At 43.6% G+C, this 24,751-nt stretch overlaps 1 protein-coding gene across 1 annotated transcript in view; it reads left to right on the top strand.

Moving 5' to 3' along the window:
* tsnare1 (t-SNARE domain containing 1) overlaps nt 1-24,751 on the top strand; it is an 807,948-nt gene that overhangs the window by 660,578 nt on the left and 122,619 nt on the right. Inside the window, exons 9-10 of the mRNA XM_033019937.1 lie at nt 14,672-14,744; nt 17,603-17,685. Of these exons, the coding sequence (XP_032875828.1) occupies nt 14,672-14,744; nt 17,603-17,685 (156 nt within the window). The remainder of the gene's footprint in view (nt 1-14,671; nt 14,745-17,602; nt 17,686-24,751) is intronic.

Here is a 24,751-nt window from a genome sequence, read left to right as displayed (position 1 = left end):
CTCGTTAAATCACTCCAGCATTTTGTTTCTATCCTTGGTATAAACCAGCATCTGCAGTTCTTTCTTACACATTTTAACTTTTTCCTTAGTGTGTGTGAACTTTTTATTATCTTCATTTTATTTGATCTCTCTTTAACAACTTAAGGGGTACCATAGATACTGATTCCCTAAATTCTTTCAAGTTCAATGATGTGATAAGAAGCCCAATTACATTGTTCTCTCCCGGGCCAACATGGGAGCATCAATGAATGAATGAATGAATGAATACGTTTATTGGCCAAGTATTCACGTACAAGGAATTTGCCTTGGTGCTCCGCCCACAAGTGACAACATGACATACAGTGACAGTTAAGAATGATACATAAAACATTCAACATTAATAATAAAACATTATTGATTAAACATGTGAATTAAATAAAATACCAGAGCAAAAGGAGGCTACAGATTTTTGGTTATTGAGTAGAGCGTGGAAAAAAGCTTTTTTATGTCTGGCTGTGGCAGCTTTGATAGTCTGGAGTTGCCTTCTGGTGGGAAGTGATTCAAAGAGTTTGTGGCCAGGGTGAGAGGGGTCAGAGATGATCCTACCCGCTCGCTTCCTGGCCCTTGCAGTGTACAGTTTGTCAATGGAGGGAAGGTTGCAGCCAATAACCTTCTCAGCTGATCGGACGATTCGCTGCAACCTCCGGGTGTCGTGCTTGGTGGCTGAGCCAAACCAGACCATGATGGAGAAGGTGAGGACAGACTCTACGATGGCTGTATAGAATTGGACCATCATTGCCTGTGGCAGATTGTGCTTCTCCAGCTGCCGCAGGAAGTACATCCTCTGTTGTGCCTTTTTGACTGTGGAGTCGATGGTAGCCCCCCACTTAAGGTTGTTGGAGATGATGGTTCCCAGGAACTTAAAAGACTCCACAGGTGTGACTGTGGTGTTGTTGATGGTGAGTGGGGTGAAGGGAGGGGGAGCTCTCCTAAAGTCTACAATCAATTCCACTTTCTTAAGAGCATTGAGCTCCAGGTTGTTGCGATGGCACCAGGATGACAGCTGTGACACTTCCTGTCTGTAGGCAGATTCCTCCCCATCCTGGATCAGTCCAATCAGGGTCTGCAAACTTGAGAAGCCTGACAGAGGAGTCAGTGGAGGTACAGTCATTGGTGTAGAGAGAGTAGAGGAGAGGGTAGAGTATGCAGCCTTGCGGTGCAACTATGCTGAGGGTTTGCGAATCCGAGATGTGCTTTCCCAGCCTCACATGCTGCTTCCTGTCTGTCAGGAAGCTGGTGATCCACCGACAGAGGGGTTCAGGCACAGTCAACTCAGAATGTTTGGAGTGTAGTAGCTCTGGCACAATGGCGTTGAATGCAAAGCTAAAATCAACAAACAAAATCCTCGCATAGTTCCGTTGGCGGTCTATGTGCTGGAGGATGAAGTGCAGGCCCAGGTTGACTGTCATCCACAGATCTATTGGCCTGATATGCAGAGGGTCTAGCAGGGGGTTCGTGATATTTTTCAGCTTGGCCAGCACAAGCCTTTCAAGGGTCTTCATGACTACAGAGGTCAGTGCAGCAGGCCTGTAGTCATTAAGACAAGTAATCCTTACCTTCAGGGATGCTGCCTGACCTGTTGAGTTACTCCAGCACTTTGTACCTTTTGATATAATTATTTCCCTCATCTAAAGAAAGTATCTCTAAAAGATCCTCAAGGGTCTAATTATGACCAGCCAACTCCATGGGCAAACCTGATACAATATTTGTTAAATACAATACTTCAAGCTCTGCTTCCACAATTGATCCCCAGAAGGACAGAAAAATGCTTCAATAATGGCCTTAAGGTCTCCTTGAAAAATTTATAGCCACTGAATATAGGACAGAAGCATCAGCGGAAACACTGAACTCTCCGAGTCTCTCATGGAAGCCAAATAAAAACAGTAGATGGAGCACATATCTTCCCAGATAAGCCTCCCAGATAAGTCTTCCCAGACTTCAGATACTGCAAAATACCCCTAAACCAACTCATATTTCACTGAAATAGAATGGAAGCAAATCATCCTTGACCTCAATGGAATTCCTAAAGAGATAAAGACCATGATTTATGTCTCTATATGAACAATGAACTGCAGATTCGGGATTACAAAAAAAAAGACACCAATAGTTGGAGTAATTCAGTGGATCCGGCAGCATCACTGAAGAGTATGGATACGTGACCTTTCGGATCGGGCCCCTTCCTCAGATTCTAGTCACAGACTCCAGAACATGGATATGTGATGTTTCGGATCATGCACTTCAAAATTCAGTCTGAAGAGAATTCCCGACCTCACCTATCCATGTTCTTCAGGGATGCTGCCTGACCCGTTGAGTTACTCCAGGAGTTTGTGCCTTTTGATTTGTCTTTCCCTCTTCTAAAGAAAATATCTCTAAAAGATCCAATCTATTTCAGCTTTCTGGGACTTTGGTTCAGCCATATTTGGAGTATTGCGTGCAGTTCTCGTTGCCCCAAGCTTTGGAGCTTGGAGATTTTATAAATTTTTCACTATCTATGTTGCTGAGAATTGGGTCGCACGTAAATGGTACGATTTGCCATGAATTTATAAAAGCAAACTTGAATGTGCAGTTACGTACCAGTGGAGAGTAAGAAAAGAATCACAGTGCTGAACGCAGTAACATGTTGCAAGAGAATATTACAAAAAGCAAACACTGAGTTATGCTGATAGAGTTAGTTGAGGAAGAATTAACAGTCAATTAGCTTGTTTGGTGCTATACATTCTGTGTGATTCGTTGTAAAAACTTAAGACCTTGTACTGTTATCCTTATTGCAGTCAATTAATTTGGCAGCACAGTGGCATAGCGGTAGAGCTACAGCCTTACAGCGCCAGAGACCCGGGTTTGATTCTGACTATGGGTGCTGTCTGTACGGAGTATGTACGATCTTTCTGTGTCCACATGGGTTTCCTCCGGGTGCTTCAGTTTCCTCCCACATTCCAAACACGTACAGGTTTGTAGGTTGCAAACCCACTGACTCACATGGCTATCTCGACTACACGTCTTCCCACCCTGCCCCCTGTAAAGACTCCATCCCCTACTCCCAATTCCTCCGCCTACGCCGCATCTGTTCCCAGGATGAGACATTTCATACCAGGGCATCGGAAATGTCCTCGTTCTTCAGGGAACGGGGATTCCCCTCCGCCACCATAGATGAGGCTCACACCAGGGTCTCATCCATACCCCGTAACACTGCTCTCTCTCCCCATCCCCGCACACGCAACAAGGGCATAGTCCCTCTGGTCCTCACCTTTCACCCCACCAGCCGGCAAATACAACACATAATCCTCCGCCATTTCCGCCACCTCCAACGTGACCCCACCACTCGCCACATCTTCCCATCTCCCCCCATGTCTGCCTTCCGCAAAGACCGCTCCCTCCGCAACTCCCTCGTCAATTCTTCCCTTCCCTCCCGCACCACACCCTCCCCGGGCACTTTCCGTTGCAACCGCAAGAAATGCAACACCTGTCCCTTCACCTGCCCCCTCGACTCCATTCAAGGTCCCAAGCAGTCGTTCCAGGTGCGACAAAGAACCTGTATCTCCTCCAACCTCATCTACTGCATCCGCTGCTCTAGATGTCAGCTGATTTACATCGGTGAGACCAAGCGTAGGTTGGGCGATCGTTTCGCCGAACACCTCCGCTCAGTCCGCAATAACCTACCTGACCTCCCGGTGGCTCAGCACTTCAACTCCCCCTCCCATTCCCAATCCGACCTCTCTGTCCTGGGTCTCCTCCATTGCCAGAGTGAGCAACAGCGGAAATTGGAGGAACAGCACCTCATATTCCATCTGGGGACCTTGCGTCCTTATGGCATTAACATTGAATTCTCCCAATTTGGCTAGCCCTTGCTGTCTCCTCCCCTTCCTTAACCCTCTAGCTGTCTCCTCCCACCCTCCCATCCGCCCGCCCTCGGGCTCCTCCTCCTCCTCCCCTTTTCCTTCTTTCTTTCCCCCCCCCCACCCCCCATCAGTCTGAAGAAGGGTTTCGGCCCGAAACGTCGCCTATTTCCTTCGCTCCATAGATGCTGCTGCACCCGCTGAGTTTCCCCAGCAATTTTGTGTACCTTCAGGTTTGTAGGTTGATTGGCTTTGTTAAAATTGTAAATTGTCCCTGGTTTGTAAGATAGTGTTAGTGTACGGGGTGATCGGTTGCGCAAACTTCGTGGGCCGAAGGAGGGCCTATTTCCGCGCTGTATTTCTAAAGTCTAAAGTAAATTGATCATGTACAGAGCATGCTGTTTCAGAGTCGCCTCTGTCACTCAACGGTAAAGTCTTTGCTGGGGCAAAGGAAAATTAACAGTCTTGTTGCTGAGGATGAGAATACTGCATAAGCAAAAATTGCCTTGGTGTGGAACGGTAGTGATCAATAGTTGTTAGCAGGCAGTGAGGAGGTGTGATGAAATGCTGCACTAAAGTACCCACTGAATAAATGGCATTGACATTCCAGCCTAAAAATGGAACAACTCGTCACAAATGTGTTCAGTGCTGTCAACAGATTTTAATAAGGTGACTTCCTTGTTGACAGCAAGTGCAATAAAGGAACGGGACTTATGGAAGCGTATGCCTTTGAAAATTGCCTTGTGCTAAATTAAAGACTGTGTGTGGCAAATGAACTGCTCTTTGTCTGTGCTCAGATCCATAAGGTCTTGTCTGTGCATGCATGTCTGCATATTTTCTCCGGATAGCTTATCAATGAGCTAATGAACAGAGCTTGAACAAAATAAGCACTCCCTTCATATTTTCTGGCCTTGTGTCCTTGTACTCTCCAGCACTAAATGCATAAAATTGGAGGGGATTCAGTTCTTAATGTAAATGAAACTAATCTCTAGGTGTTGGCTAGCAGGCTCTTCGCCTGAAGGAGAAAGAACTGAGTGAATTATACAATCTTAATTTTACAAGCTACAGAATCAAAACGGCCTCTCAATTACATTCAGTAAATCCAGGTATTGAGGTTTTCAGATTTCAGACATGTATCTGAGGGTAGATCTCAAATGAGTGATGCATATGTGATTAAAAGTGGAAAGCAAAGCCTGTCAATTAGCATCAGTCAAGAAAAGTACATGATCTATGTCTCCTTTCTTGATAAGGTGCTTTGCATTTCTCTAGATGGCTTGTTTTTGCATTTCCTTCCATCCATCCCAGGGAGCATGTTCCTTTCCCTGTGTGCAATGTTTTCAAGGGGTAATACTTCATCCCATGTTTCTTGTCAATTAATTTAGAGTCATAGATATTTATTCAACCTTGTTGAATTTAGTTCAGTTTAGATTTAGTTTAGAGACACAGCAAGGAAACGGGCCATTTGGCCCACCGAGTCCACGCTGACCATCGATCACCCATTCGCAATAACTCTATGTTATCCCAATTTCTCATTCACTCCCAATAAGATAGGTGCAATTTACGGAGACCAATTAATCTGCAGACCCACACTTCTTTGGGATGTGGAAGGAAACTTGTGCACCCAAAGGAAGGGATAACATGCAACAGGCAAAACATACAGACATGTAACATCACAGGGAGAACATGCAAACTTCACACAGAGAGCATTTGAAGTAAGGCTGTACCACTGTGCCCACCTTTATTGTATACACATTATATATACAAATAACCACATATTTAGTTATATTTTTTTCCAACTCCTGAGCATGATAACTTGCCGCAGAAACAAAATGTCACAAAGGACAGAACTCTTTGTTATGTTGCACATCTTTTTTCATGTTACACAAAGGTTCAAGTTCAAGTTCAAGTTTATTGTCATGTGTCCCTGTATAGGACAATGAAATTCTTGCTTTGCTTCAGCACACAGAACATGAATTGAATTGAATTTCCTTTATTGTCATTCAGACCTTTCGGTCTGAACGAAATTTCGTGCCTGCAGTCATACATACAATAATAAACAACAGTAAACACAAATTAACATCCACCACAGTGAGTCCACCAAGCACCTCCTCACTGTGATGGAGGCAAAAATCTTAGGGCTGCTGTCTCTTCCCTCCTCTTCTCTCTCTGCGCTGAGGCGATACCCCACCGGGCGATGGCAAAATCAGTCCCGTGGCTCACCGAGCTCCACGAACGGGCCGGTTCAAACACCGCGGCCCGGGGTGGTCGGAGCTGCCGCCCTCCAGTCCAGCGGACGCAGCCGCTGACGACGTCGTCCACTGGCCCGCGGCTGAACCTCGGACTCAGGTCACCGCCGCCAGAACGCCGCCTCAGCCACCGGAGCACCGTTCCAGCCCCGAGCCGGATCGCCCTCACGTGAGTGCCGTTCCACCCTCGGGCTGGGCCGCCCCAACGGGAGCGCCGTTTCCCTCGGGCTGGGCCGCCCTGACGGGAGCGCCGTTTCCCTTGGGCTGGGCTGCCCCAACGGGAGCGCCGTTTCCCTCGGGCTGGGCCGCCCCGACGGGAGCGCCGTTACCCTCGAGCTGGGCCGCCCCGACGGGAGCGCCGTTTCCCTCGGGCTGGGCCGCCCTCATGGGAGCGCCGTTTCCCTCGGGCTGGCCGCCCCGACGGGAGCGTTACAGCCCCTCACGGGAGCGTCACAGCCCCTCAGGCGAGCGCCGTTCCAGCCCCGAGCTGGGTCGCCCTCACGGGAGCGAGCCCAGGGCGAGTCCTGACAGGCTCTGCCTCCGGAGCCTCGAGGTCGCCAGCTCCGCCATTAGGCCTCAGCGCAGACGGAGGCAGAGAAGGGGGATACGACAAAAAAGTCGCATTCCACCGAAGGGAGAGACAGCAAGCCATGTTTCAACCCCCCACCCCCCACATAACCACTAAAAACCAAAAACTTATCTAGCCAAAACGAAAAAAACAACACAAAAAAGTAAAAACAAACGGACTGCAGGCGAGCCGCAGCCGTTCACCAGCGCAGCCACTTCCGGAGATATAGTAGGCATTTACTACAAAACAGATAAGTGTGTCCATATACCATGATATAAATATATACACACATGAATAAATAAACTGATGAAGTGCAAATAACAGAAAATGGGTTATTAATAATCAGAGTTTTGTCCGAGCCAGGTTTAATAGCCTGATGGCTGTGGGGAAGTAGCTATTCCTGAACCTGGTTGTTGCAGTCTTCAGGCTCCTGTACCTTCTACCTGAAGGTAGCAGGGAGATGAGTGTGTGGCCAGGATGGTGTGGGTCTTTGATGATACTGCCAGCCTTTTTGAGGCAGCGACTGCGATAAATCCCCTCGATGGAAGGAAGGTCAGAGCCGATGATGGACTGGGCAGTGTTTACTACTTTTTGTAGTCTTTTCTTCTCCAGGTCGCTCAAATTGCCGAACCAAGCCACGATGCAACCGGTCAGCATGCTCTCTACTGTGCACCTGTAGAAGTTCGAGAGAGTCTTCCTTGACAAACCGACTCTCCGTAATCTTCTCAGGAAGTAGAGGCGCTGATGAGCTTTCTTGATAATTGCATTAGTGTTCTCGGACCAGGAAAGATCTTCAGAGATGTGCACGCCCAGGAATTTGAAGCTCTTGACCCTTTCAACCATCGACCCGTTGATATAAATGGGGCTGTGGGTCCCCCTCCTACTCCTTCCAAAGTCCACAATCAGCTCCTTGGTTTTGCTGATATTGAGGGCCAGGTTATTGTGCTGGCACCATTTAGTCAGTCGGTCGATCTCTCTTCTATACTGTGACTCATCCCCATCAGTGATACGCCCCACAACAGTGGTGTCGTCAGCGAACTTGATGATGGAGTTCGCACTGTGATTGGCTACGCAGTCATGGGTATAGAGTGAGTACAGCAGGGGGCTGAGCACGCAGCCTTTAGGTGCTCCCGTGCTGATTGTTATCGAGGCTGACACATTTCCATCAATACGAACAGACTGTGGTCTGTGAATGAGGAAGTCGAGGATCCAATTGCAGAGGGATGCACAGAGACCCAGTTCTGCGAGTTTGGTAACCAGCTTGGAGGGGATGATTGTGTTAAATGCCGAGCTGTAATCGATGAATAACAGCCTAACATATGAGTTTTTGTTGTCCAAGTGGTCCAGAGCGGAGTGGAGGGCCAGCAAGATCGCATCCACCGTTGATCTGTTGTGGCGGTAAGCGAACTGCAGTGGGTCCAGGTTTTTGTCGAGGTAGGAGTTGATTTGCTCCATGATCAACCTCTCAAAGCACTTCATCACCACCGGCGTTAGTGCCACTGGTCGATAGTCATTGAGGCACGTCACCTTACTCTTCTTGGGCACTGGTATAATTGATGCCCTTTTAAAGCAGGTGGGGACCTCAGAAGTGAGAGGTTGAAAATGTCCGTAAAAACTCCAGCCAGTTGGTCCGCACAGGTTTTTAGAACACGACCGGGTATACCATCAGGTCCAGGTGCTTTTCCAGGTGCTTTTCGGGGGTTCACCCCTCTGAAGGATTTCCTGATGTAGGCCTCTGTGACTGAGACTGAAATGCCATCACAGGTGTCACAGGAGGATAGGGTGGTCAAGAAGGCTTTCAGCACATTGGCCTTCATCAGTCAGAGTATTGACTATAGAAGGTGGAAGGTCATGTTACAGTTGTACAAGACTTTGGTGAACCTGCATTTAGACTAATGTGTTCAGTTTTAGTCTCCCAGAGATAGATAGATTTTTGATTAGTACACGTGTCAGAGGTTATGGGAAGAAGGCAGGAGAATGGTGGGAAAGATAAATCAACCATGATTGAATGGCGGAGTAGACTTGATGGGCAGAATGGCCTAATTTTACTCCTATTCCTTCTGACCTTATTTTGTTATTGGCCGTCCAGTTCCTGATACTGAAGGTGGAGGAAGAGCTGTGTAGATTAGAGCAGAAAGGGGTGTTGCCAAAGGTCCAGTACAGTGAGTGGGCAACACCTGGGTGGTAGTCCCCAAGGCAGTTTAACAACGATGCATTCACCTGGGGACCAGAAAGTTACTTTAAACAAAAGCATTTATAATAACTGGCATCCATTGCCCTCCTCACAAGACTTATTGGTGGAGATTATTTATGGGAACAGCGTTAATGTTACCAATCTAGTAATCCAGAGAAGACACAGAATACTGGAGTAACTCAGCGGGTCAGGCAGCATCTTTGGAGAACATGGATAAGTTGACCTTTCCCAACCCAAAGTGTCATCTATCCATGTTTTCCATGGATGCTGCCTGGCCTGTTGAGTTACTCCAGCACTTGGTCTCTTCTTTTGTAAACTGGCATCTGCAGTTCCTTGTTTCGACTAGTTATCCAGAGAGCTAGTTAAACAATTGAGATTGCATTATAGCTGTGAGATTGTATAAACTGGAAATTGGATTTTTTTTTAAAAGCACTTTTATTAATGCTGACCACAGAAACTACTAGTTGTGGTAAATTGCCATTTGATTAACTAATGGCCTTAAGGGGAGGAAATCCACTATCCATACCTGGTTTATCCTGTCACGACTTTGCATCACCTCTACGTGGTTGCCTTTTTTCGACTGGCCCACCCAGCCACCTAGTTTTACGTGATTTACCATCATCTTCTCAAAGGGCAAATAGTGATGGGCAATAAACCTTTATTTGTAATCTCAGCAGGGCCAGCAGCACAATCAAGGACGAGTCACACTCTGGCCACTCTTCTCCCCTCCCCTATCAGGCAAAAGGTATAGAAGTTTGAAAACGCACACCTCCAGATTCAGGGACAGTTTCTTCCCAGATGTTATCAGGCAAATTAATCATCCTACGACAACCAGAGAGCAGTGCTGAACTATCTACCTCTTTGGTGACCCTCGGACTATCCTTGATCGGCCTTTGCTGACTTTACCTTGCAGCAAATATTATTCCCTTACCATGTATTTATACACTGTAAATGGCTCGATTGTAATCATGCATTGTCGTTTTGCTGACTGGGTAGCATGCAACACTACACATGACAATAACCTAAACTGAACTGGATCTACCATTGAGCTTCTCTATCCATTTGAACCTGCTGGACATGTTACGGCACCATGTTTTTAACATAAGAATAAGGGGTTGGCCATTTAGATCTGAGATGATGAAAAACTTATTCACACAGAGAGTTGTGAATTTGTGGAATTCTCAGCCTCAGAAGGCAGTGGAGGCCGATTCACTGGATGCATTCAAAAGAGAGTTAGATAGAGCTCTTAGGGCTAGCGGAATCAAGAGGTATGGGGAGAAGGCAGGAACGGGGTACTGATTGTGGATGATCAGCCATGATCACAGTGAATGGCGGTGCTGGCTCGAAGGGTCGAATGGCCTACTCCTACACCTATTGTCTATGTATCTATTTAACACACAATACCAGCAAACGGGAGTACCAACCCTTGAACTGCCCCCATTAATCCATCTAACCTTCTCTCACTCTATCATTGATTTTCTATTTGGCATTTGTTAACCCCTCTTGTCACCATTTCTCCAAGTTAAAATTATATTTTCTATCTCTCTTTCCCAGTTTCCCAGTTCTCTGACCTGAATTATTAGCTCGCATTCTCTTTCCACAGTTGCTGTTTGGTTTTTTATTTCAGATTTCCAACATCTGCAATTTTTATTTTTATTTACATTTTGTAAGTGTAAACTATTTCCATACAGTAAGAAACAAGACATATGGAGAAAATAGGTGTCCCTTACACCTTTGCAGAGAAAAATAAATAATGTGATTATCAGCTTAATCCTGTGGCAGAAGTCACGATCTTTGTCTCAATTAATATGATAAAAAATATTTGTTCTCACTTTAATAATTGCATGTGCCATTTATCACTGCTGTGGATTTCATTTAATATGCTCTGTGGAAAGAATATTTCTATGTATTATTTTAATAGTTATGTACTTTTCAAATATATTGAAAGAAAATCTGCAATTCAACTGTAGCTATTATCTGTTTATTGCTCTGTCTTCATTAGGAATTAAGCAGGAATAAGTATGAACCATAATTATAATGGGTGAGATCATTTTTATGAAGATACAAATCATTGCAACCGTCTTGTGTCATATCAACACAGACTGCTAACCAAAGTCGTTCACAGGTTTCAGCCTTACTGATGCTTAAATTGAAATTAGCAAATTAATATGCCTGCTGCTTTTGCCTTTATGATCACTTGGATCTTTGCAAAGGCTGAGTCTACCAAAGGCGTAGAAACATCAGAACAAGGTTCTTCTGAAACTTCTCTCACACTCTACAATGTGGCACTTTATCATAAGTGCTTTAAAAGGCTTGACAGCCATTTTAGTTGTGTTGGCATCAAAGGGGCCCTAAAATGTGAGCATCCTCACACCTAAAGGTTGGATGTTGATATTTCCAAATGTCAAGTCTTCCAAGTGCAAGCAGAATCAGTCCCCCCAGCCATTAAAGTTATTTAGATTTATATTCATGAATGGGCAAGTTGCCAACCTTTTGAGCTGATGCTGTTTGTTGGTCTTGAATTTTATCTGTTAAGATGTGAGAGATTTTATTACTATGATGTGCTCATGCCTCAGTCCTTATCATTTCCATAATGCAAGCACAAAAAACAGATGTGTTGATGCTCAGTGTGAACAAAGAGGAAGCTGAACATAAGAAAGTAAATAGGAGAACAAAGTAACAAGGTGAGAAAGGTGCAGACTTAGCTTATAAGGTCATAAGGAATAGGGATAGAATTGAGCCATTCTGCCCATCAAGTCTACTCCGCCATTCAATCATGCCTGATCTATCGCTCCCTCCTAACCACATTCTCCTGCCTACTCCCTTTAAACTCTGACACCCGTACTAATCAAGGATCTATCTATCTTTGCCTTAAAAATATCCACTGACTTGGTCTCCACAGCCTTCTGTGGCAAAGAATTCCACAGATTCACCATCCGCTGACTAAAGATATTTCTCCTCATCTCCTTCCTAAAAGAACGTCCTTGAATTCTGAGGCTATGACCTCTAGTCCTAGACTCTGCCACTGGTGGAAACATCCTCTTCACATTCCCCTCCAACGGGATCCCACCACTGGCCACATCTTCCCATATCCTCCCCTTTCGGCTTTCCGCAGAGCCTGCTCCCTCCGTAACTCCCTGGTCAATTCGTTCCTTCCCACCCAAACCACCTCCTCCCCGGTACTTTCCCTAGCAACCACAGGAAATGCTACACTTGTCGCTTTACCTCCCCCCTTGACTCCATCCAAGAGCCCAAGCAGTCTTTCCAGGTGAGGCAAGGTTCACTTGTACCTCCTCCAACCTCATCTATTGCATCCGCTGCTCTAGGTGTCAGCTGCTCCACATCGGTGAGACCAAGCGTAGGCTTGGCGATCGCTTCGCCCAACACCTCCGCTCAGTTCGCACTAACTAACCTGATCTCCCGGTGGCTCACCGTTTCAACTCCCCCTCCCATTCCAAATCTGACCTTTCTGTCCTAGGCCTCCTCCATGGCCAGAGTGAGTCCCACCGTAAATTGGAGGAGCAGCACCTCATATTTCGCTTGGGCAGTTTACATCCCTGTGGTATGAACATTAACTTCTCCAATTTCAGGTAGTCCTTGCTTTCTACCTCCTTCCCCTCCGCTTCCCAGCTCTCCCTCAGCCCACTGCCTCCGCCTCTTCCTTTCTTCTTCCTGCCCCCCACCCCCACCTCCACATCAGTCTGAAGAAGGGTCTCAACCCGAAATGTCACCTATTCCTTCGCTCCATAGATGCTGCCTCACCCATTGAGTTTCTCCAGCATTTTTGTCTGTCTCTCTTCACATCCACTCTATCCAAGCCTTTCACTATTCTGTATATCCCCCCACCCCCCCTTATTCTTCTAAACTCCAGTGAGTACAGGCCCAATACTGACAAACACTCATCATTGGTTAACCTACTCATTCCTGGTCAGCTCTGATATTTACTTTGTGTAAGGAAGTGATCAGGATGGAAGGTCTGGGGTGGCACAGCAGCACAGTGGTAGAGTTGCTGCCTTACAGCGCCAAGGACCCAGGTTTGATCCTGACTCTGAGTGCTGTCAGTACAGACTTTGTGTATCCTTCCCATGACCATGTGAGTTTTCCCCGGGTGCACAGGTTTCCTCCCACATTTCAACCTCGTACAGGTTTGTAGGTCAATTTTTCTTCTGTAAATTGAAAACTGTGAATCGCAGTGAAACCTCTAGCTTCTGAGTGATTTGCTCTAGATTTAAATTCTTGAATGTTTAAATGTATGATGCTTGGGATGCCCATAAGTGTGGGTTTTGTAAATGTCCTAGATTACTTAATTGCAAGATGTCACAGATATGTTTTCAATAGACCTCCAGAATGATTAGCAATCTGTTCGGCCAAGCAGATAGGTAGAATCTGCCAGGGCTTTGGGACTGACGGTGGAAGTACCTAAGGTATTGAGCATCACTAAAATACTCATCTACTCTGTACATCAGAATGTCTAGACTCCGTGGCCACACTGTGGCACAGCTGGCAAACTGCTGCCCCACGGCACCAAAGACCCGGGATCAATCCTGACCTCGGGCGCTGTCTTTGCACATTTTACCTGTGACCATGTGGGTTTCCTCCCACGTCCAAAAGACATGGTTGGATAGATTAATTGGGCGCTGTAAATTCTCCCTAGTGTGTGGGTAAAAGGTATAATCTGGGATGAGTTGATGTGAACATGGGGTAAATAAAAAATGGGATTAATGTCATTAAGTGGTTGATGATGGTTACGGACTACGTGGGCCAAAGGGCCTATTTCTGTGCCCTACCTTTCTATGACTATGACATTGTGTAACAAATTTTGGAGTGCTATTTTTTTAATGAAAGTGAACGATAGTGGCTTCTAAGCCATTTTTCCCAATCAGAGGTAATCACCAAATTAGTCGGGCCTTTGCCATGATAGAATGTCTGTTTAGTTAGTTTCTAAACTACCAACAGCAAGCACTGTTCGACCGAACATTTCGGGATGTGTTCAAAAGGATGCAATGGGGTTTCCAAGCTGATGCTGGAGACATTAGAAAAGGTTACTCAGTCAATAAGATTGGTTTAAAAAAACAATCAAAGTGGAAAGCAGATGGTTTTAGGGAGAGAAAGTTTGCAAAGTGAGAACTGAGTGTCTTAAGGCATGGCTGCTGATGGGGGAGGGGGGGGGGGGGGGGGGAGGGGGGGGGGGCACAAGGCCGAGGTAGCATGGTGTCTATCAGAGGAATGGAGTAGGCACAAAAAGCTGTAGTAACGCAGCCGGGCAGGCAGCATCTCTGGAGAGAAAGAATGGGTGACGTTTCGGGTGAAACCCTTCTTCAGACTGTTCTTTCAAAGAAAACCACAGCCAAGGAAATGGATTCCTGCTCTTGATCAGGAATCAAGTTGCAACCTCAGTCTGGAGAAGCTGAGTGAATTTGCGCACATTTCGAAGGTCAGTCTATGTGTCTTATTAAAATAATGTCCAGGAGATAACATAAGCAGCCCATGATGGTGAAAAAAATAGAGAATGGTTGACACTGATTGCTACACACTCAGATATACCTTGTGACTCTGACTACAATTGAGGATTATATTCTTTCAATGTTCTGAACCAGTTAAAACCTGTCAATGTCTTCTTTATAATCTGCTCTGACCTTCTCATTTAATTAAGGCTTGAAGAGAGTGTGCTTCAAAAAAATATATAATACCCTTCGTTACATGGTGTTGAAGTACAAGCGGTTTATACTGGAACAGTGAATTTTCATTTTGTGCTCTAATTTTGATTCTTATTCTGCATTTCCTCCAACAGGCCGACATGCTGGATGTGAATCAGATTATTAAGGACCTAGCTTTACTGGTGCATGAACAGGGGGAAAACATCGGTGAGTGTCACATTAATGTTCAATCAAAGTTACAATTCTTCTGCTTTTGCTTCTTATTGAGATTAAGGGTGGCACATAATTGCAGCGGTGGAGTTGCTGCATTGCAGCACCAGAGACCCGGATTTGATTCTGACTGCGGGTTGTGTCCGTATGGAGTTTGCACGTTCTCCCTGTGACCACGTGGGTTTTCTCCAGGTGCTCTGGCTTCCTCTCATGCTCCAAAGACGCGCAGGTTTGTAGATTAATTGGCTTTTGTGCATTGTGCCTAGTGTGTAGGATAGTGCTGGCTAAGGGGTGATTATTGCTCGTCACGGACTCACTCGGTGGGCCGAAGGGCCTGTTTTCACCTGTATGTCAAAGGTTTAACTTAATTTAAATTGTAAAAGGAATCTTTCTTTGCTCAATGCTCCAGCCACTGATAGTGTTTCAGATAGAATAATTTGTCACAATAAGGCCCTTCGGTCCATCATGTCAATCCCATTGATATCCCGTGATATCCAATTAGCCCCATTCTTCCCTCTTTCCCAGACATTTGACAGTAAACTTTAATTGACTTTATTTGTTTTAGGCAGACACATGATCAGGCAGCAAATGCAGGGAAATAGACCATTTGCAGACAGATTGAATTGGTTTAATTTGGCATCATAATCAGCATAGACATGGTGGGGTGAGGGACCATACAAGTGAAGTCAAATCAAGTTAATTTGAGTTTATTGTCATATCAAAAGAATAATTCTGTCTGGCAAAGAGGGGAGAATGGGCATCTTCAAGTTAATTTGCCCCCATCAACGTTTAACTGTCGAGTCAATTTTGCTTTGGAGTTACCAGCAAAGCACACAAAACAGTACAGAACACGGACAGGCACCTCACCCCACCATATCTGTGCTGATAATGGTGCAAAATTAAACTAATTCCATCTCTCCGCACATGGTCTATATCATTGCATTTCCTGCCTGTTCGTAGGTCTGCCTAGAACAAATCACGTCACGTTTATTGTTTCCTGCATAGATACCGCGAGGGACAGGTACAATGAAAGTCTTTCTTGCAACCTCTTGAATGTTTAAGACTATTGTTAGGATGCCAACACCAGAATTTATTTATTTATTTATTTATTTATTTATTTATTAGTTATTTATTTCGGACAGAATAAAAGAATAAAAAGCAAATGTGAAACAGCATACAAAAAACAAAACACAAATATTTATAAAGTGTCATAAACAATATCTATAAATAAATGAAATCATATGTGTCCGAAAAGGAGCAGGAAGAAGCCAAAGCTTATTAATTCCCACCCCTTATTCAACTGCTTGTAATTATCTCATACAAATTTAGCAGCTATATGTACACCATATGTACACCAGCCACTATATGTACACCAAATTATTTACATTTGAACACTAATCAAATATTTACAAAGCCATACAAAAAAGAAAAAGAAAAGAAAAAACCCGCAAATACTATACAGTATCTTAGTCATATTTACAACCCATCACTCTATAATCACCCTTCCCAATACAATCAGTATAACAAATATCACAATCACCTATCCTCATCCCAATATCCTTTTAAACAAGTGTTTTTGTACATCTTTTTAAACTGAATTATGCTTGTGCTAAGTTTTATCTCCTGTTCCAGACCATTCCACAAATTCACACCACAGATTGCTATGCACATACTTTTAAGAGTTGTTCTGACATTGAGTTTTTTTAAATTATGTTCCCCTCTCAAATTATACCCACCCTGTCTTTCCATAAACAGTTTTTGTATATTTCTTGGATGTAAATTATTTCTTGCTTTGTACATGATTTGCGCAGTCTTAAATTTAACCAGATCAGTGAACTTCAGTGTATGTGACTTTAAGAATAATAAATTGGTATGTTCAAGATATCCAACGTTATTGATAATTCTTATTGCTCTTTTTTGTAATGTGCATAATGGCTGTAGGTTGGTTTTGTAGGTGTTACCCCATATCTCCACACAGTAACTCAGATATGGCAATATGAGTGTATTATACAAAGTATGTAATGATTTGTGGTCCAGAATGTGTCTTGATTTTCCCAATATTGCTATAGACTTTGCCAGTTTTGCTTTGACGTGGTTTATATGTGGTTTCCAGCAGATTTTGTGGTCTAAGATCACACCAAGAAATTTATTTCCATATACTCTTTCTATACTTATGTTATCTATTTTCAATTGTACTTGAGTGACTGTATTAATTTAAGAAATACTCATTTGCCACATTCCTATGGCAATTTGAGATCACCATTATACTCGTGAATGTGAAGACATTGCTGAATCTCAACAACATGCGAGCCTCCATATTTAACCAGTTCAGTGCCACCCCCTGGTACACTCGAGTCATAGTATACAAGTGAAAAAAGGATCTTGGAGGTGAACAGGTTAATTCCAGCACAGAAGGAGGCCATTACACCCCATTGACCCCGTGCTGGCTCATGGAGCAATCCCATTCTTCACTAATCTTTGCTATAACTAGTTTATTCCAGATTTCGATCAATTTGACCCCCCTCCCAGATTCCCTCTCTCGTCTGCACACCCTGGCCAATTTACAGCAGCCTATTAACTTACTTACATGCAAGTCTTCAGTATATGGGAGGAAGCCAGCACACAAGGGGAAATCACTTGAGGCCACAGAGATAATATGCAAACTCCCGACAGATTGCACCCGAGGTCAGGACTGAAAGCTGTAAGGCAACAGACCTGCTGTCCCACATTGTTCAATGCACTGCAATTTTGTTGGAAATATAGTCCTCCTCTGAGGCAGTGTAATTACACAGTTTATCATCCTTTTTACAGGAATACTGTATATCGTTTCATTTGGACCATTTGAATCTTTACAGATAGCATCGAGGCCAATATTGAGAGGGCAGCTACACATGTTGATACAGCGAACGAACAGCTTATGAAAGCAAGTCAGCACCAGGTAAGGCTGGCTTTAACCCCAAGGAAAGACTTCCCTGACTTTGCATGGACTGGGATGGACTCATCCCAATTTTCCTGAAGAAATGCAGTCCCTTTGCATTGGTCCAGGTTTGTTTATTAAACAAAAGTCCATTGATACTGGGAAAGCTGTTGTGAAATACAGCAATAAGAATTGTGATTCAGATGTCTATTTAAGCTGGCAAAGGTGAAGTAAATGTGAATTCTGTGTACACATTTGTGACAGTGGCTTACATCTTAAAAGTTCATCCTTCTACTGCCATTGATGCAAATGTGTCTTGCACCAGAAATTGTCAGTAAAACTAAAAAAAAAATCTGAACCAGCAATCTTTTAAACTGCCGGAAGTAATTTTAACATAGAGGAAAGGTGTGAAAAGGGTTATATTGAATCATTCAGCCATTAAATCTGCCTGAATTTCCTTTTTATTGATTTAGCGCTGAAAGAAAGTGGTCATGGTGCATGATCAGAGATCAATTCAAGCACATTCCTTTAACACTGTTGTTCAAAAAAGAATACATTTGTATTGTAATTTTTCTATTCCTGCATTCTATGTTTTGTTATTTATATTCTGTTCCTTTTCTGTCAGAGTTTTAGTAAATAATTTATTTGTGGTTGTAAGAAAGCTGTAAAAATACAGTAGCAAGATCCATTTGTAGTCTGTGTGTATCAGACTCTGTAAACGCTCTTTATATTTCTCAGTCATTTACTATTGATAAATCCCACAGGTCCTCTGATTCCTCTAGAATACATATAAAACATAGAAAAATAAAGCACAGGAACAGGTCCTTTGATCCACAATGCCTGTGCGAAACATGATGCCAAGCTGCACTGATCTCATCTGCCTTCACATGATCCATACCACTCCATTCCATACACATCCAGCACGTGTGGCACAGTGGTAGATTTGCTGCCTTACAGCACTTGTAGTGCCAGAGACCTGGATTAGATCCTGACTACAGGTGCTGTCTGTACGGAGTTTGTGCGTTCTCCCCGTGACCGTGTGGGTTTTATCCGAGAACTACGGTTTCCTCCCACATTCCAAAGACATACAGGTTTGTAGGTTAATTGGCTTGGTAGAAATGGAAATGGTTGCTACTGTGTGTAGGGTAATGTTAATGTGCGGGGATCGTTGGTCGGCATGGATTTGGTGGGCCTGGTTCTGCGCTGTGTCTCTAAAACTAAAAAACTAAAACATCCATGTGCTCATCCGAGTCTCTTAAACACCACTATTGTATCTGCCTCCACCGCAAACCCCGCAGGCAACTAATCACTTTTATCTAAAAAAAAATTGTGGTACATCTCCTTTAAACTGCCCCTTTCACTTTCAGCCTATGACCTTGAACATTTTTTCATACATTTTACAAATAGTTGGTATAAAATGGGAAACTTTTTATATGGAATAATTTAATATGTGCATGTTTTTTAAATGTGCATTTCATTGATCTCAACCTTAATACTGACTCACCCACTTTATTGCCTTTGTGATGGATTCTTAGAGCAGCTTGTATTGGAGCCTACAAGGGAGAAGGCAATTCTGGATTTAGTGATAAGTAATAAACCGGATTTGATAAAGGACCTCGAGGTTAATGAGCCATTAGGTGGTAGTGACCATAACATGGCCAGGTTTAATCTACAATTGGAGAGGGAGAAGGGTAGATCGGAGGTGTCAGTGTTACAGTTGAATAAAGGGGACTATGGAGCCATGAGGGAGGAGCTGGCTAAAGTTGACTGGAAAGATACCCTAGCATGGATGACAGTGGAACAAAAATGGCAGGTATTTCTAGGAATAATACAGAAGGTGCAGGATCAGTTCATTCCAAGGAGGAAGAAAGATTCCAAGGGGAGTAAGGGGCGACCGTGGCTGACAAGGGACGTCAGGGACAGCATTAAAATTAAAGCAAAGTAGTACAACGTAGCAAAGATGAGCGGGAAGCAAGGGGATTGGGTAATGTTTAAAGAACAACAGAAGATAACTAAAAAGACAATACGGGGAGAAAAGATGAGGCACGAAGGTAAGCTAGGCAAGTATATAAAGCAGGATAGTAAAAGCTTCTTTAGGTATGTGAAGAGGAAAATTTAGTTAAGACCAAAGTTGGACCCTTGAAGACCGAAAAAGGTGAATTTATTATGGGGAACAAGGAAATGGCAGATTAGTTGAACAGGTACTTTGGATCTGTCTTCACTAAGGAGGACATAAACAATCTTCCTGATATAGTAGTGGCCAGTGGATCTGGAGTGATGGAGGAACTGAAGGAAATCCATATTAGACAGGAAATGGTGTTGGATAGACTGATGGGACTGAAGGCAGATAAATCCCCAGGGCCTGATGGTCTGCATCCCATGGTACTTAAGGAAGTGGCTCTAGAAATTGTGGATGCATTGGTAATAATTTTCCAATGTTCTATAGACTCAGGATCAGTTCCTGTGGATTGGAGGGTAGCTAATGTTATCCCACTTTTTAAGAAAGGCGGGAGAGAGAAAACAGGTAATTATAGACCAGTTAGCCTGACATCGGTGGTGGGGAAGATGCTGGAGTCAATAAAAGATGAAATAGCCGATCAATTGGATAGCAGTAACACGATCAGTCCGAGTCAGCATGGATTTATGAAGGGGAAACTAATCATGCTTGACTAATCTTCTGGACTTTTTTGAAGATATAACTAGGAAAATGGACAAGGAAGAGCCAGTGGATGTAGTGTACCTGGACTTTCAGAAAGCATTTGATAAGGTCCCACATAGGAGATTAGTGGGCAAAATTAGGGCACATGGTATTGGGGGTAGAGTGCTGAGATGGATAGAGAATTGGTTGGCAGACAGGAAACAAAGAGTAGGGATTAACGGGTCCCTTTCAGAATGGCAGGCAGTGACTGGTGGGGTACCGCAAGGCTTGGTGCTAGGACCGCAGCTATTTACAATATGCATCAATGATTTGGATGAAAGGATTCAAAGTAACATTAGAAAATTGTGAGGAGGATGCTATGAGAATGCAGGGTGACTTGGACAGTTTGGGGGAGTGGGCAGATGCATGGCAGATGAGGTTTAATGCAGATATATGTGAGGTTATCCACTTTGGTAGCAATAACAGGATGGAAGATTATTATCAAATTGGCGTCGTTGGGAAAAGGGGAAGTACAACAGGATTTGGGGGTCCTGGCTGGGGGTTATCCCGTCGCCGGAGTACCATCACCCGGCGAGAACATCGGGCACCGTGGCGGCGACTGTGGAGGCCTCAATAGGCCCGACTATGGGTGGACAAGAGGATGGGGACTGGACTTTGTGCCTTCCCCCACAGTGGGAATCACTGTGGGGGGATGTTTTGGTGTTAAATTTCTTTATGAATACTGTGTTGTATTTTTATTAGTGTGCTGCAAGGACATCAGAATTTCCCCTGAATAAGGGGATTAATAAAGTATTTATCTATCTATCTATCTATCTATCTTTATCAGTTAACATTTAGCCTTGTACTGCACTCAGGAATATTAAAACGGCTTGTTCCAAGTGGAAAAATTTAAGGATTGTCGTAAAGTAAAGGAATTTAGCAGGTCACATCCACTGTGCTGGAGAATGAATGTTATTGGTAAGCTGAGGGATGGAAGTGATGGGAGGGGCAGAATGGATATGGCCATGGACTCATCCATTCCTTGCTTGAAATAGTGGAACATTTCACCATTTGAGAGGAAAACCTTTTACGTAGAGGTGGAACTCGCTGTGTGTCGTGGTGATTGAAATTGAATCAATCAGAGGGGAAATGTGCACAATTTTGGGAAAAGGAGGAGGGAGGAATGGAGCAAGCAAAGAGTCAACAGGCAAAATGGCTTCTTTCTTTGCCATTAAAGAATCTATGAATCGTACTGAGATTTTGCATGGTGGAATCTGTTCTGCTCATCATATATTAGAAGTTTGTTGGCAAAATCAGCATTGGTTGGTAATGGGAATTAATCCATAGAAGAAGGAAATCAGAAATGTTTTATCAGATCATAATTTTTTTAAAGTGGTGTGAATGATGACATCGTCTGATCAAGTGGCTCTGAGATTGAGAGTAAAGTTTCCTCTATTTTGTCCTGAAAAGATACTTCAGATTTAAAATGATTAAAATATACCCTTCATTACTTTCCATATTTTTCATCAAAGTTATCTGCTTTTTCCTTCATTAGCTGTGGTTGCATTTTCCGTTCGTAAATTCTGAGTACCCATCCATTTGATGCTGCATTGAAGCTATCCATTTTGCTTTTGCCCCATCATTCGGGGCAGCACAGTGGCACAGCGGTAGAGTTGCTGCCTTACAGCACCAGAGACCCAGGTTTGATCCTGACTACATTGAATGTTCTCCCTTTGACAGTGTGGGTTTTTACCGGGTGCTCCGGTTTCACCCCACATCCCAAAGACCTACAGGTTTGTAGGTTAACTGACTTCTGTAAATTGTGTGTAGGAAAGAACTAGTGCACAGGTGATCACTGGTCGGCACAGCCTCAGTGGTCCATAAGACCTGTTTCCACGCTGTATCTCTAAACTAAACTAAGCTAAATTCAGTTTGGATTGCGGTGAGATTTAAAAAAAATGTTTTTTCTGTTTTACTGGTGTGATGTTAGTCTAGTAGGCCTGTGCCCTATGCATTTGGTTTAGGCTGAATATTTTGGCAAGGTCCTGCCTCTCTCTCTCTGCCTTCATTAGATGCTTCTGGCACAAAGGGGCAGACAATATGCAAAAACACAGATGCCGCCCGCAGGGCTGTGGAATCTAATCATGCTTAAAACTTTTGGCACTAAACCCAAAGGAGGGCTGTCTGAAAATCGGTGAGTGGGGTCAGTATATCCATTGACATGTTCTTGACCGTGTTCACCAGAATAAGCCAATTTGTACTTTAAATCACCTGGGTTGAGATCTCACTCTGCCTTTACAAAGGTTCCTCGGGCAATAATGGGACATGGAACATCTGATATTGATGAATCATTGCCATCTTAGTTGGAATGCACACATACATGCTTCTAATTCCACAAATTAGTAATGGAAGATTTCCACGTTAGAAATAGTTCAGACCACATCAGTTATTGGTAAAAATCAAACATTCTACCACTCCTGTCTAATACCCTGAACTTTATACCTCTATTCCTTGTGTCATGCAGTGATATTGAAGCAATATTTCAGTTCAGTTTAGTTTAGAGATACAGTGTGGAAATGGGCCCTTCGACCCACCGAGTCCGCACCAACCAGCGAACCCTGCACATTAACAATATTCTACACGTTAGGGACAATTTACACATACCAAATTAATCAACCTACAAACCTGTACATCTTTCAAGTGTGGGAGGAAACCAAAGATCTCGGGGAAAACCAAAGTGGTCACGGGGAGAACGTGCAAACTCCGTACTGACAGTACCCGTAGTCGGGATCGAACCCGGGTCTCTGGCGCTGCAAGCGTTGTATGGCAGCAACTCAAATGCTGCACCACCTTGCAGTTCTTACTTGACGGAACGTAGAAAAGTATATTCTCAGATCTCCCCAGGTGGGAGGGACAAAGTTTAAAGATGTGCGGGGTGGTTAAGCTGTGCATGCAGAACCCTCGTCAGAAGTCAGGACTGTCACTTGACAGGGTATTTTGCGGAGTTTTTAGAGTTAGTTTGTTCAGTAACTAGTGCTCTTCGCTACGACAAGAGATTAAAACATGTTTTCTCTCAACTAAGCGTTTGTGCAGTTCAAATAAAATGTTGTTAATAAAATTATTTGCTCTACCTACTTGGTCTTGCTATAATTGACCCCGTCAATCCGAATGTGCCCACTGGGTCTCGCTACAAGGGTACGTTTTTTACTCCAAGGGTGGTGTGTGCCTGGATTGCACTGCCCGGGGTGGTGGTTGAGGCAGATATGTTAGTGGCATTTAAAAGACGTTTGGATAGGCACATGGTTAAGCAGGGAATGGAGGGATATGGGATATGTGCAGGTGGATAAGTGATGGTCATGGCATCATGTTCGGCACAGGCTTTGTGGGCTGAAGTGCAGAAGTAGTTTGACATAACATAGAACAGTACAGCACAAGATGTTCTATGTTCTATTTTTCAAACTACTTCTGTGAAAAAAGGCACAATGGGATTTCATGTTTCCAAATTCAAATTTAAGTAATTCTTAAATTTTACAATACCATGGTTTGAAATAGGACTCCATTTGCTAACCCAAGCCTGTGGTCCTCGTAAAAAGACATTTTCAAACCTCTCAAGTATAAAATATGTAATCAGAGTTTTTTGTGCCTTTGGAATAAAATTAATTGTTTTCCACTTCAAAAGTAATTTGAGTCAATAGGTGAAGTCCTTAGCAGTGTATTAGTAGTTCTAATAAAGTCAAACTGTATGAAAGCAGCACAGTGACTGAAATCATCAACTACAGTATTTGACAGCCAGATGAGAAATTGATTAAACATATATTATACATTTCATACCTAAAGAATGATATACTTAGTATGGAGTTAATGTAGCCTTGATTCACTGGATTAGTTCCTAAAGTGGTAAGTTTGCCCTTTGAGAGAAATTGAGTAGGAGGATGCGCCACCGGGAACAAAGGAGGACCCGGCATTGGAGCATCACCCCCTTTTGGTGATGTCCATGAATCGCAGCCTTCAAGCAGTGCATGCAGAGGATATGCAACAAAATAATAAACATGACTACTTTAATTTACATGACATTGCTGTGTCCCAAATCTCTAAAAATCTCTGCAGTACAGTAAGTTTGCTTACTTCTATCTTTGTGTTTAAAATGTATCCCAGCTAGAAACATCACATCCGTTCCCTCCACAGATGCTGCCTGGTCCACTGAGTTCCTCTGTGTTTTGCTGAAGTGCTGATTAAATATAGTTTGAATGATTAGGATTATTACATTTTGGATGTAGAAAGGAAACTCAGGATTTACAGATTTCCAATCTCAACCAAGACACCTTTGAATATTCAAATACAAGTGCATGTTCTAAATGGTTCTGAGTACAGAACATCAGACATCCAGAGTAAAGTTATAACAGTGACAGGAATTGCTGTCTGGATACGCAAATGCGCAAAACATCAATT

The sequence above is a fragment of the Amblyraja radiata genome, chromosome 4 (genome assembly GCF_010909765.2).
Source record: "Amblyraja radiata isolate CabotCenter1 chromosome 4, sAmbRad1.1.pri, whole genome shotgun sequence".
Taxonomy (NCBI): Eukaryota; Metazoa; Chordata; class Chondrichthyes; order Rajiformes; family Rajidae; genus Amblyraja; species Amblyraja radiata.
This window is presented reverse-complemented; position numbering and strand designations above follow the sequence as displayed.